This window comes from Lynx canadensis, chromosome E3 (assembly GCF_007474595.2).
Source record: "Lynx canadensis isolate LIC74 chromosome E3, mLynCan4.pri.v2, whole genome shotgun sequence".
In the NCBI taxonomy this organism is placed as follows: domain Eukaryota; kingdom Metazoa; phylum Chordata; class Mammalia; order Carnivora; family Felidae; genus Lynx; species Lynx canadensis.
Window position 1 is genome coordinate 11,864,886 of NC_044318.1, and position 13,739 is coordinate 11,878,624.

Below are 13,739 nucleotides of genomic sequence, written 5' to 3' on the forward strand. Positions count from 1 at the left end.
CCTAAGACTAAATGTTTCTGGCTTCAACTTTACTCAAAAGATTTCACTAATCCTGTCAGAGAGGGAAAGCATTTGATAAGCATCTGAGACCCTTTTTAAACAAATTGTAAATGCGCCAAGGGGTAAGATGTGTTTTCTTTGTCAGGGGAGGAGGCGAGCAGGCGGACAGAGAACGGGGGTGTGGTGGCGGTGGGGGACACGTGAGGTAATGGTAACATTGCACTGTTTGGTAATTTTAGGTCAGGTACTGATTTGTGCAAGTGATGAGCGAACATGTTCCCAGCTGAGAGAGTATATCACGATCGGAGCAGAGGCCTTCTTGTTGAGGCTCTACAGGAAGACCTTTGAGAGGGACAGCAAAGCTGAGGACGTGTGGGTGCAATTTAGAAATGAGGACAGTGCAAAGAGAATGGCGAAATCTCACAAAAGGCCTAAAGACCCCCACAGCAAACAGAGGGCTGCCCCCAAAGAAAGGACTCTCAAGAAGAAGAAGCGGCGGTTAACTTTAACACAGATGATAGGAAAGCCTGAAGAACCGGAAGAGGAAGGGGATGCCAAGGAAGGCTGTCCTGGAGACAAGGGCAGTAGCCCAGACAGTTCCTTAGAAGAAATCAAGCACGAGGAATTTGACTTAAACTTGTCATCCGATGCCGCTTATGGAATACTGAAAGACCCGCTCACCATCATCCACCCTCTCTTGGGCTGCAGTGACCCCTACGCTCTGACAAGGGTGCTGCACGAGGTGGAACCCAGATACGTGGTTCTGTACGACGCCGAGCTAACGTTTGTTCGCCAGCTTGAGATTTACCGGGCGAGTAGGCCCGGGAAGCCTCTGAGGCAAGTTATAAAGAACATGAGCTCTTTCCTCTCTCTTTTTTGATGCGCATATATATATATATATATATATATATATATATATATGTATGTATATCTTTGTTATTGAAGTATAGCTTGACCTATTCGATTAGTTTCAGGCGTACAACACAGTGATTGGGCAATTATATACGTTCTAAAATGCTCACCATGATAAGTGTGTTATGATATCATCGCCTATATTCCCAATGCTGTACTTTTCATCCCGCGGCTTATTTATTTTATAAGTTTGTACCTCTTCATCCCCGTCGCCCATTCTGCCCATTCTCCCCACACCTCCTCTGGCAACCATCACTGTGTTCGCTCTCTCTCTCTCTCTGTTGTTGTTTGTTCATTTGTTTTGTTTCTTTTTAGATTCCACTTATAAGTGAAATCATATGGTATTTATTTGTCTTTCTCTGTCTGGCTTATTTCGCCTAGCACACTGCCCTTGAGGTCCATCCACGTTGTGGCAGTGGCAAGATTTCATTCTTTTTCGTGGCCAAGTAATATTCCATCCGTTGAACTGTTTCTGAAAGGCTCCAATCTCACAATTCTTCAGGCTTTAACACAGACACCGCACCAGCTACACATGGATTGTCTTTAACATTCTGTTGTCATGATGGGTGGGTGGAGTTTATGAAACCTTCTTTTGCTTTCTGACCAATCTAGGAAGTTTGCATATGAAGTGTGTCAGATGTCTAGCAGCACAACAAATCTAGGGAATGATTTGTATTCCCATTACTTACTGCCCTGCTGTTCCGTACTGTGTGCCTTATGCATTGGTTGTAGCTTCTGGGGTGCTGGATCTGAACAAGGCCAGAAAATCTATAATATCATAACCTCCACCAAAAATTACTGTAGTTATGACTCACCTCCGTAATTTCGATCTTCTGAAAGGTCATCCTTATAAATTTGAAGTGACTCTAAGTTACATCCACATAAAATGAAAGTGTTTGAGGAGTTATTGTACCAAGTTTTCTTGAGTTTCAAGAATTAGCAGCTAAAAAAAATCTAGAGAAATATCAGATTGAGAAAACGATGCCTCTCAAAGAATATAGTGTTCTGGCCCTCCAATTATCTGAAGGAAATAAACAGCAAAATTAATATCCTGAACTCAGTCTGAACCAAAAACAGAGCCAAAAGAAACCTTCCTAGCGGCTTAACTGACACAACCTTCCCGAGCAGAGATGAATGGAGCAGGTGGGTCAGAAATAACACAGGATGAAGAGATTGGACGAAGCTGGTCAAATAATTATAGGCTGGTAGATTTTTCATACTTTGCTATTGATCACCTGTGTAGATAGCTTGTTCGCTGTAAAGTTGTCTGTTGCCTGAGAATGGAACAGTGTGATATTTGAAAACAAAATGTAAGAATTGGAAGGGACCTTGGCGTTCCACTGCTGTCTCCATCAGTGGGAAACTGAGGCCCAGAAGTGATGAGTTACTTGCCCGTGGCCCTGTTGCACTTCTGGGGGACAGCTGAGGTCTCTGGACTCATTGTCCAATGTTTTTTTTTTTTTTTTTGTATGTTTTTTTGTTTTTGAGCGGTCTACACTTCAAAGAAAGATAACCTAGGAGTATGACATCTGGAAGAAAAGTTGAGGGCTGAAAACCTCCAGTAAAAGGTGAAGAAGGAGGACAGACAAGGTGCTTAATTCAGCCTCTTAGCAACAAACAAGATAGGAAAGCTGCCCTTCCTAAGAGAAAATAATATATCGAATTATTGTCTTGAGGCTGATAGCATCCATATGTCTTCCATGCCCATGCGTTTATATAAAACGTGCACTGACACGGTTCTGTTAAGCCATGGGTAAAAAAGAACCGAGAAGGAAGATAAAGGTCATATAGATTTCATGTGTTTATTTCTCGCTGGCATGAACTTTCACAAGCTGCGTTTTATAACTAGCAGCCAGCTTTTCAAATTATCGTTTGGCAGAGAGGTAAAGAGAAAAGTGACAAAAGAGAAGCCGCTGAGATTCTGTGTTTTCTGATTTGTTTATACTTCTGAGGCAACACTTACTCTCTCCCTCTAGTTATATTTCAGTGTTTACCTAAACTCTGTTCCTCCTTTCTGTGAAGAGGGCAGAAAAATGTGGTAATGAGACTTTTAACAGGTGGGGGTTTAGGCAGCTTCGTTTTTAGGTGTGTGATTAATGGAACCTTTTATTCTTGGTCAAATATTTATTATTGCAGCCCTCTAGGTTGCTGATTTCAAACGCTGTGCTGTGCTCTTCCTTTTAGGGATTAAAAATTATGTTTTTACAGCCTAAAAGAGTTCTGTTTTAACTGGCAGGGTTTACTTTCTTATATACGGAGGCTCAACAGAGGAACAGCGCTATCTCACTGCTTTGCGGAAAGAAAAGGAAGCTTTTGAAAAACTCATAAGGTAATAATACATGGAAACTTTCAAGGTCTAGGGGCTTCTCTGAGTGGAGGCATAGCATAATCGCCCTCAGGAGGGATGGAGAGGGGGAGACCCTGGGAGGATCGCGTCAAGATAAACCTGTGGTCCGCTTCATCCCTGGGGTACGTGCACCTTTCTTCTTTCTCCCCCGTCTCGGGTTGCCTTTCGATGGTTTGACAGAATATTGGAAACGTGGAGAGATCTGCTTCTCTGCTTGTAAAGACATGCGACGCAAAACACCAAAAATACAGCTCGACCGACTACTTTCCTAAGAAATAACGTTCTTAAATTTCCCATACCCCCATGCACGAGATTTCTCCTTTGCCTTGGAGTGATGACTTAGTTCCTCCTTGTAAAATTTCCATGGTCTGGGGTGGGTGACTGCCTTCCCTTTGGCCGGGAAATGCTTTTACAACCCAGTCACTTCAGATCACCAGAGGTAGAATCACCCCAGGAAGACATTTTTTTTGACGGTGTGACGTTTACCCAAACATTCGTGTATGAGTTTTAGGACGAGCGTCTGGCAGCGTGCCGAATCTAAATCGAAAATGCTCTTCTGTGTAACATAAGGCAGATGTTCTAAGTGAGGTACGCACAAACCGGTCAGCTACCTTTTACCCCCCTAGGTCCTGGGGAAATCTGATAACCTCGCACCAGGGGATGCTGTCCAGGAGGTGGCAGCTTGGTGAGGGAAGATGGGCCACATGATCTCTGAGGGGCCTCAAAAGCCAGGGCAGGGGCTGGACGGGGCATCCTCGAGCTGAGCTAGAGAAAAGGCTAGAGTGGAGGAGACCGTGGCTTGGACTGACCAATCGTCCAAGCCTCAGACATTGGCAGTGTATCAGGGGCAACGAGAGGGCGGAAATCATTGTCACTGGCTGTCAGCCCACCAGGGCTCCCCACAGAATTTCACAATGGACAGCCTTCCTCTAACACTGGCTGTGGGCTCTCAGTATACATGTAAAATGTCCCCATACCCCACTTCCTCCGGGGCATGCTTTCTTGGAAACGGGTGCTTACTGAATCCGTGCCGCTGGGTCCCTGTGGAGGGGCTCAGCTCGTTACATGGGCAGTACCCTTCCCCCCCGCCAAATCCTCTGTGAGTACGGTATGCCTTGGCCGTGGATTCTTCCAGCTTCTGGCCAGTCCTTTCAGCCTATGAAAGTATTTTCTATTAACAGGCTCTGTGGGATGGTTTATATGCGTGTGCTTATGTTTTTTGGCAAAATATTTCAGAAAGCGTGGTAACCAACCAGGTATTCAACAGGCTGCCTCTTCCTGTCCAAAGCTTTTAGCGTTTCTTCTGTGCCTTCTAGACCCTCTCTCCCCCACGACTCAAAACCGCCAACAGACATGTACCGGGCATCTCTGAGGTGCCAAGCCCTGTGCCACTAGGAACATGCTGTAGTCACAGCAGTGCCAGAAGTCCCTGCGCTGCTCGAGCTCATCCTCTGGTGGAAAAGACGAGCGTTAAGTGACCATGAATATTACACTAAGTGGACCTGTATGGAGCCCGGCCACAGTGGTGAAAGAACAGGGTGTGGTAGTGGGTGCCAGAGAGACCAGGCCCGGTGTGGGGACAACGGGTGGCTTCGTTGGAGAGGTGACGCGTAAGCCGACGCGTGAAGAATGTGCCCTAGGTGCTAAGTCGACAGGGCAGAGAGGAGTGTGCGTGAAGGCGCCGAGATACAGGAAGCCCTGGTGAGGATCGAGAACGTGACTGTGGAGGCAGTGAGACAGCACCGAAGCGTTCTAAGTGGGAAGTCTATTTTTAGAGGCGCTCTCTGGCATCAAACTGGGGAAGGGATGGAACAGAGAAGCGAGTCAGGAGAAAAGGTGGTAGCCAAGATTAGGCTGACGAGGAGAAGGGAACAGATTTCAGAGATTTGCAGATGCAACCGGAGCTGGTGCTACTAGATGTGGGTCGGTACCTCCTCACTGTTCCTTCGCTCTTCTTAAAACGTCCTCTGCCCAACCGTGCTCTGGTTGATGGTCACCAAGTCCCAAATGAGCACTTAGAGCTAAGACCATTCAGATTAGGTTACTGGCGTTCGTGTGAAGGTCCGCGAGACCCTCCTCAGATTCGGGGATCGACCCGAAGGACCCACGAGAGCCAGAAAACACTGGTGTACTCCCAGTCATGGTTTATTACAGCAAAAGGATACAGATTAAAATTAGCAGAGGGTAAGAACCCATTCGGCACAGTCCAGGAAAAACCAGGCGGAAGCCCCCAGGTGTCCTCTCCCCGTGGAGTCACACAGATGTGCTTCATCCTCCCAGCTGCGGTGAGTGACAGCACGTGCTAAGGGTTGTCAACGGGGAAGCTGACCAGAGCCTTGGGGCCCCGAGTTTTTACCGGGGGTCAGTCACGTGAGCACAGAGTACCCATCGTGATTATAGTTCTCCAGCCCCCCAGAGCAAAAGCAGGTATTTACGCCACATCAAGTTAGCATAAAGCATCTGATCAGACCGGGGCCAGGTGGCCCCAGGCCTCTGGCGTGCAAAACCCTTGATGAGGCAGACGATTGCAAGGGTTCAGAGCTCAACTCCCAGAAGCTGGTCAAGGGCCAGTCCTCGGGAGACTGGGCCTTTCCTGCAGCGGCGTAGCCAAAGGAGCCTGGTGGGATGTGGGGGGGAGAAGGCCTGAGCGGGTGAGGTTTTGTGCTCCAGGCTGCCTCTTGTCGAACACATCGGGGAACCTCATCTAGAAAAGAGTCCTTTTAGTAGATTGTAGCAAGCTGCTGGGGACCCCGGGCCATTCGTATTTTGGAGCGAGCCTCCACATCAAAGGGCTCGGTGATAAGCTGTGGGTAAGCCTGGCACGTCCTAGAAACCAGCCGGCAGAATCTGGAATACGGACTGTCCCCTGCCTTTCCGTCTACATGATCATTTCCATATCAGAGTTTAATGTAATTTTATCTGTGGTCCAGCCTAATCTCCTAACTCAATGGTGGTTGTCTACTTATTGGAAGTTAGATCTTCCCATATTACACAGCAATCAGGAAGTTACACCATCTAGACTCTCAAGATATTTACTTTCCCAGAAAACTTGGGGAATTTGAGAAGTGTTTGTTTTGAAAAGGAAAATATATATGAGGTGTGGTGCTGAAAGAGCATTTGCACTGAGCCCGTACTGAGAAATTTAATGTGAGAAAAAGACAATGTGCTTTTGCCAGGACCTCCGTGGGTGATGTCGTAAGAATAAAAGCAGTGCTACTATTTAAAACAACCAGAAAGGAATGAATCCCGCAAACTGGCAGTGAACAGATGGCTTGTCTGGGCAAGATCAGTGGGTTACCAATGACAGGAGAAAAAAAAAAATGGCACTCCTAAGTATTGATAATAAAACGCTCCCCGGGTAGAAAGATTGGCCGTAACGTTCCGAGTAGACATAGTTTGGAGAGGTCACCGCTTTGCAAAGGCGGGGGTGAGGTTATTTGAATAGCTCGTGATCCCAAAGTGAGTTAGCATGAAGGCCAGCATGCGTGCCCGTTGGAAGAGACTTACGGTTCAGCACCTCCTCCCTACATCATCACGTTATACAAGCTATTCAAATATCATTAAAGATGCTGAAGTAAAAATAAGGAACCTCAGTACTTTAGATTAAGTGGGAAGAGGGGTCTGCACTTGTAATTATTTTCTCTCTGTCATATGGAACTTGGGTAATCATGCTAAATGTTGAAGGCGAAGGAGTGAATGTTTATAATTATGGCAGATTTCTGTTCATTTGAGGGAGACTTCTGATTTTCCTCCCAATCCAGGCTTCATTTCAGGAGCTTATCTTTTCTCAGATTCCATTTGCTGTTATGCTGTACAACATTTCACGGTAAACTGGCTGTTTTATTCATTGAAACCCTCGTGGAATCCTTTGAAGGCAAATCTCCAGTGTTTTAGCATTATCATGGATAATTAAGGGGTGAACTTACCACATTATAAGAAAAGTAGAATTATAATAACAACTAACCTTTTATAATGCTTTTTATATGCCAAGCGCTATTCTGAGTACTTTACATGTATTGGATAATCCTCCTAACGTGCCTCTTTTAGGGTAGGTTTTATTATTGTCCCCATTTTACAGATGAAATTGAGGCACAGAGCCATTAAACTACTTGCCTGAGACCACACAGCCAATGAGTGGTTTCAGATTCCACAAAATACAGGTTCGTACGCTAACCCACTATGCCGCTCACAGACTACAAATTAATCAGAAAATTGGGATGCCCCCATGTGTGATATGTAGCGTAACCAGTAAAGTAAGTGGAAATAAAGAAAAAAAAAATCCCTAATATTAATCCCAAATGTTAAAGAAAAAGAAGTCAACGAGCAATTCTTTTTCTGAATAGATTGCTCTTTGTCCTCAACTAGAGTCTAGTGGGTGTCACGGATCCGTAATGAGTGGCTGTTGGGGCCACGGCCAATGCCAAGCCGATTTCAGCAGGGCCACGGTGGACACTGATTTTGAGAAAAATAGGAAAAATGGAACTGGTACTGTGGCCGCCCCCTTGGGCCATTTAGCTATAAAATGTTGTACTAATAATAACTTTGTATATTGTTTCAAAGGGTATATATAGGATTTAAAATAGTAATTTGTTCTTTGGTGGTATCTCGTAGTGGCTAAAACATCACTTATCCAGAGTTGGTCGCAAAATTGGTCCATCTGGTTTTATTTCCTTTAACTGGAAAATCTTTGTTGCTTCACCCCTTCCTGAAATTATTAGTGATTACTAAATATCCCCCTTCTGTTTCACCTTACGCCGTGCTCTGTGACCGCCGTTGGTCAGTGCCGCTGTTGTGTCACCCTTGCTCTGTTTTCTCGACTCTGTTTCTACGAGGGAGGAGACCCGGCTTTGTGCATCCTTTCTGCCGTTCCCGGCACCAGTCAGACACACAGCGCTTGCTGGCTTATGAATTGACTATAACCAACTTCATTGGTTCTGAAAAATACGACTGTAGCAAACCTGGTCCACTCTTTCTTTGGTCATTGAGGATTGTAGTTCCCGACCACAAACCTTAGTTATGATAGTTTGGTCCTGTCCGTCAACCAGCTGTGAGATACTGAGCTACCTCGAAGACAGGATTTGTTGTGTAACCATATTTAAATCCGAACCACCTAGCACAGCAGGGAGGAGCACTCCGGAAAGGTTTTTCAGCAAATGCACGAGTGAATGAATCCGTGCTGCTCTGTTGTCTCACCTGAGACGTCGATCTTTGTGTTGAATCTCTGTTGGAAATTTGTATTACTCTGGATTGTCTTGTAAAATTCCAAGTATTTAATGGGGCTCCCACCTGTTTTTTTTTTAAATCAAAGTTGTATCATCTGTGCTTTCATTTTCTTAATCACTGATTTTTAACATTTCTACCTATGATTTACTCTGAAAGTATTGGAATATAAGTGGCTTGCATTATTTTTAACGCTCAGAAACGCATTAGCACATTTTTATAAAAAGTCTCCATCTCTCTGTGGCATTTTTGCATGCTTATTTCATGTGTCAAAGTGCTTGAAGGACGCACAGAATGGAAACTAAACAACAGATTTTGTGACTCCAGAAGATCAGAAGTAGCACCCAACAAGAAACTCTTTTCTCCTTCCTTTGCCCGTCGTTCATCTGTGTGTATTTACTGTGCTTGCTGGTCTAACATATTTCTTGTGTTCTCTTTGCCACTATAGTCACGCAGATCGTTTTCTTATAATGTATGGAAATTTAAAATCTGGAATTTTGAAATTAGTTGAAACAAATGTTTAAAATATCTTCCGCCCCAGGGAGAAGGCTAGCATGGTTGTGCCTGAAGGGAGGGAAGGGAGAGATGAGGGGAACCTGGACCTGGTGAGAGGCTCCGCATCCACAGGCTCGCCCACTGACACACGGAAAGCAGGTGAGTCCTGCCCTTTGCTGGGCACCCCCGTCGCCTGTAAAGGAGGCTGTGGGTTTCCAGAGCTTCTCCCGGTGCCCGCGCTGACATTCGCTAACCATGTGTCCCTCCCGGGCCGTTGGCTGCTCATCTGTAAAATAAGGGGGCTGTGCTCCAGGCGCCCCAACCTCGGAATCCGTCACGCCCCGGCATTGCTCGCAAATGTGATTGGTTGAGATACAGAACTCAAGGAACCTGTACAAGTGGCAATTAGGTTCTTACCTTCACCCAGAGAAGCCGGTTTACCTCACAGGTAGGCAGGAGCTGTGTGGGGCACATCCCCACTTCTCTTCCTGTGTCCACGTGTTGCTTCTTGGCACGTCTCCAGATCCCGGGTGTGTGGTGCCCTCATTGCGGTCTGCGCTGTGGCATGCCAGCAAAAGCTGCTGAATTCCGAGTGCGGTGTGACCCAGGAATAACCCTGTCCCCCTCCCCAAGTCCCCATTTCCCCCTGGCGGTGGCTGCTGCCAGCCAGGTGGCATGAGGAAAGCAATATGACTGAGTTGACCTAGCGTCCAGAGCGAGATCGGTTAGAGCAGCAGGACTCCAGACGTCAGGGTCCTCGGGAATAACCTCCCTCAGAGGCTTGTCAAAGCTGCGGACCCACAGGCCCCCCTCCATGGAAATTCTGACTCAGTGAGTCTGGAATGGGATCGGCCTCTCAGGGCCTCCTGATAGGAGTGATCCCGGGACCCTACTTTGGGAAACCTGGCCTCAGAGCATCTATGTCTTTTTTGAAGAAGATTCTCGTTGACTCAGATAGGCTGCTGACATTTCATGCAGAACTACCGAACATCAGCTATACGAAGGAAGTGAGATTTGAGCACGTAGACGCCACGCAGAACGCCGTTTACAGAAGTCCGTCCTTCTGAGTTCAGTCCTCCAGGCCCTCCAGCTGCCATAACAACCTGCCACAAATCCAGTGGCTTGAAACAGTATACATTTTTTTGAATGTTTATTTATTTTTGAGAGAGGGAGAGAGAGCGCACAAGTGGGGGCGTGTTGCAGAGAGAGAGGGAGACACAGAATCGGAAGCAGGGCCCAGGCTCTGAGCCGTCAGCACAGAGCCCAATGCGGGGCTCAAACCCCTAAACTGTGAGATCATGACCTGTGCCGAAGTCAGACGCTTAACTGACTGAGCCACCCAGGTGCCCCGAAACATATATATTTATTATCTTATGATTATTTTCTTCAAATTCTGGAGGCCGAATGGGTTTCACTGGGCTAAAACCAAGGTATAAGCCAGCTGTGCCCCTCCCACAGGCTCCAGGGGAGACCCCATCTCCTTGCCTTTTCCACCTTCTAGAGGCACCTGTGCTCCTTGGCTCCTGGCCCTTCCTCCACCTTCAAAGACAGCGCCTCTGACCCTGACATTCCTGCTTCCCTGTTTCACTTGTAAGGACCCTTGAGGTGGGCCTGGGTAATCCAGAATAATCTCCCATTCTTGAGATCCTTAATTTAGTCACATTTGCAAAGTCCCCTTTGTCACGTGAAGTAATATATTTACACATTCCTGGGATTAGGATGCGGGCATCTTAAAGGGGCCACCATTCTGCCTACAGCAGCCCCTGGTCCTTCCGGGTGTAGTCCTTCAGCCAGCATCCTTAGCACCCACCTGCGATCTCATTAGAAACACGGTGTCTTGGGCCCTACCCCAGACCCTCTGAACACAGAACTGCCTTTAACTTGCTCCCAGGCTGTTCTGTGCACATTCAAGTGTGAGAAGTTCTGATCTACCGGCTTACGGTTTTTCCCACCTTCTTCCATTTTCCCACCTCCGGACTCACTGGTACAAGCACTAACAGCTCCAAAGGTTCTCACAGCAGCTTATAAGGCAGTTTACTCAGCGAGCCTTTTTAGGCATCTAGTATGTGCCGGACTCTGCCGTGGGAATCAGGAGTAGAGTGGGGCCGTGTGCAACCATCAGGGACCGTTCTTAGAGGGGCAGAGAGAAGGCAACAGTGAACGCTGGTGTTCGGGAGTCATTTGTGACTTTTCCTTTTAACTCTGTTCAGTTTAAGAGAAAATCGCCTTTAGTGACTCTGTAAACAGACCTTTCTGAAAATAGAGAAAAAGGAGGAATAAGCATGGACAGCGGATCCGAGGTTAGCAGCAGCAACCCAGATTTTAAACTTTAGTTGTTCTGCTTCGTCCTTGAGAGTTCTTCCTCAGTGACATCACTTACCGTGCCACCTTTTGTTAACAGGTGGCCAGGAGCAGAACGGTACACAGCAAAGTATAGTTGTGGATATGCGTGAGTTTCGCAGCGAACTCCCATCCCTGATCCACCGTCGGGGCATTGACATTGAACCGGTGACGCTGGAGGTCGGAGACTACATTCTGACTCCAGAAATGTGCGTGGAGCGCAAGAGCATCAGTGATTTGATTGGCTCTTTAAACAACGGCCGCCTCTACGGCCAGTGTATCTCCATGTCCCGCTACTACAAGCGCCCAGTGCTCCTGATCGAGTTCGACCCCAGCAAGCCCTTCTCTCTCACTTCCCGAGGTGCCTTCCACCAGGAGATCTCCGGCAATGACGTCAGTTCCAAGCTCACCCTCCTCACGCTTCACTTCCCCAGACTCCGGCTTCTCTGGTGCCCCTCCCCCCACGCCACCGCCGAGCTGTTCGAGGAGCTGAAACAGAACAAGCCGCAGCCCGACGCGGCCACGGCCATGGCCGTCACGGCGGATTCGGAAACCCTCCCGGAGTCAGAAAAGTATAATCCGGGTCCCCAGGACTTCTTGTTGAAAATGCCAGGGGTAAATGCCAAAAACTGTCGCGCCTTGATGCACCACGTCAAGAACATCGCAGAGCTGGCGAGCCTGTCGCAAGACAAGCTGGCGGGTATTTTGGGCAACGCCTCGAACGCGAAGCAGCTCTATGACTTCATCCACACCCCTTATGCCGAGTTTGTGTGTAAAGGCAAAATGAGAAAGTGAACGAGGGCGGCCGTTTTCTTATCCCGTGACTGTGATTTCCAGCCACCCTGTACCGGAATGAACAGACCGAGATGAATCACGAGCTCAGAATTCCGCTCACTTCAGCACCTAACGACTGCGCAGTCCGCTTCTGGGGTCAGCGGACCACAAGCCCAGATGCCCCTCTGGACTTTGTGTTTAGGCACTGATTTTAACCTTCCCATGCCGGCCCGCCTCCCTCCCTGCGCCGTCAGGGCCAGAGGCAGCGTGTCCCGCTCTTCGGTCAGGAGTCAGAATCGGGCGAGGCAGAATGTGGGGGCTTATAGGAGGCCGCTCTTGACGCAAGCAGCAATTTATGTTTCCCACGCAGGCCGATAAGACACACCATCATGTCCCTGCCCTCTTTGTTCAGGACGGGCCCCCGGAACGCCGAGAAGGAACCTTGTCTGCCATTCCTTGCCAGTTCTCACCCTCTTTTCCGCAAATGCGCGCTTCCCCCTTTAAGAAAAACCCATGGGGACTTCCTCGTACTGACGTAAGACGTAAGATGGCGCCCCGTGAAACTAGCTGGTTCCTCATCCCCCGAATGTGTGTGACGCGTACCAGAACTCGATTGTGCAAAGCCAGCAGCTTTTAAACGTGAGATGAATTGTTCCCTGTTTCCAGAATTTGATGGTGAAGGAGCGCTGAGGACGCGCCGTTGTGCAGACATCTCACCTCCTGAATCTCAGAGATCTCTAAGCCCAAAGGGCTCGTTAGAGTCTCTTAAGACTTCCTCTTCCCCCCCAAGCTTCTTCCCACACGCCTGAGACCACCAGCGCCAGATCCTCTCCACACGCAGCGTCAGCCCACCCTCTGCTCCCCGCTTCGTGTCCCTGGGCCAGCGTGCTCGCTGGCGTCTGTGTGAGGACTCAGGGACAAGCAAACGGGTGGCCCCCCGAGTCTTTAAGATTGGGTTTTCCTTCTTGGAGTGGAGATGAAAGAAGTACAAGTAAATGGAAGATCAGCGCATAGAATATCTAAGAATTCTAGAGAAATTTACACACTTAAAAATTCACAAAGCCATCTCCTTCTCAAACCTTCCGATTGAGTTAGGTTAGCTTTTTACTGAGGTGCACATACAGGACATTCATAGCATCTTTGTGCAGTTTTTAAACTTTTCTATTTCGGCTTTACTAAAGTATTATTCACACATCTAGTAACGAGTAGTAAATTTTCTACCTCAAGAGCTGATGCGGACGTAGACAGCAGTGCCGCCAGCCACGCCGCACAGTTTCGCGTTTTCAGCGTCGGCCACGTTTTCGTTTGTCACAGTGTTTGAACTCAGAGTGGAGGCGGGAGCACAGAACAGAGAGTGGTCTTAGCCTCCACAGACATTCTTTCCACCGGCCTTTCCACTCATATTGACGTCTTGATCCCTCCATATGTTAACACTTGTTGATAAGGTTAAAGCAGACGTGGATTTCCAACTCTCTGCCAGGGTAGGACAAGAATGAATTGAGAGATTTCAAGGAACCGTGTCGTTACACGGAACTGTGTACAGTGATCTGAGGAATGGAGAAGACAGGAAACAAAAATTAGTTTAAGGTAGAATAAATAGTTGGGCTACTCATTTTTTTCCCCCAGAGTTAAAAATACACCCTTGAGGGGC

The 13,739-nt window shown here is 47.6% G+C and overlaps 1 protein-coding gene across 1 annotated transcript in view; it reads left to right on the forward strand.

Annotated features, from left to right (window-relative positions):
* The window catches only part of ERCC4 (ERCC excision repair 4, endonuclease catalytic subunit), a 30,841-nt gene extending 17,555 nt beyond the window's left edge, over positions 1-13,286 (forward strand). The window contains exons 8-11 of the mRNA XM_030300554.1: positions 240-837; positions 3,149-3,241; positions 9,021-9,133; positions 11,376-13,286. Of these exons, the coding sequence (XP_030156414.1) occupies positions 240-837; positions 3,149-3,241; positions 9,021-9,133; positions 11,376-12,109 (1,538 nt within the window). The 3' untranslated portion in view covers positions 12,110-13,286. The remainder of the gene's footprint in view (positions 1-239; positions 838-3,148; positions 3,242-9,020; positions 9,134-11,375) is intronic.
* The last annotated feature ends 453 nt before the right edge of the window (positions 13,287-13,739 follow it).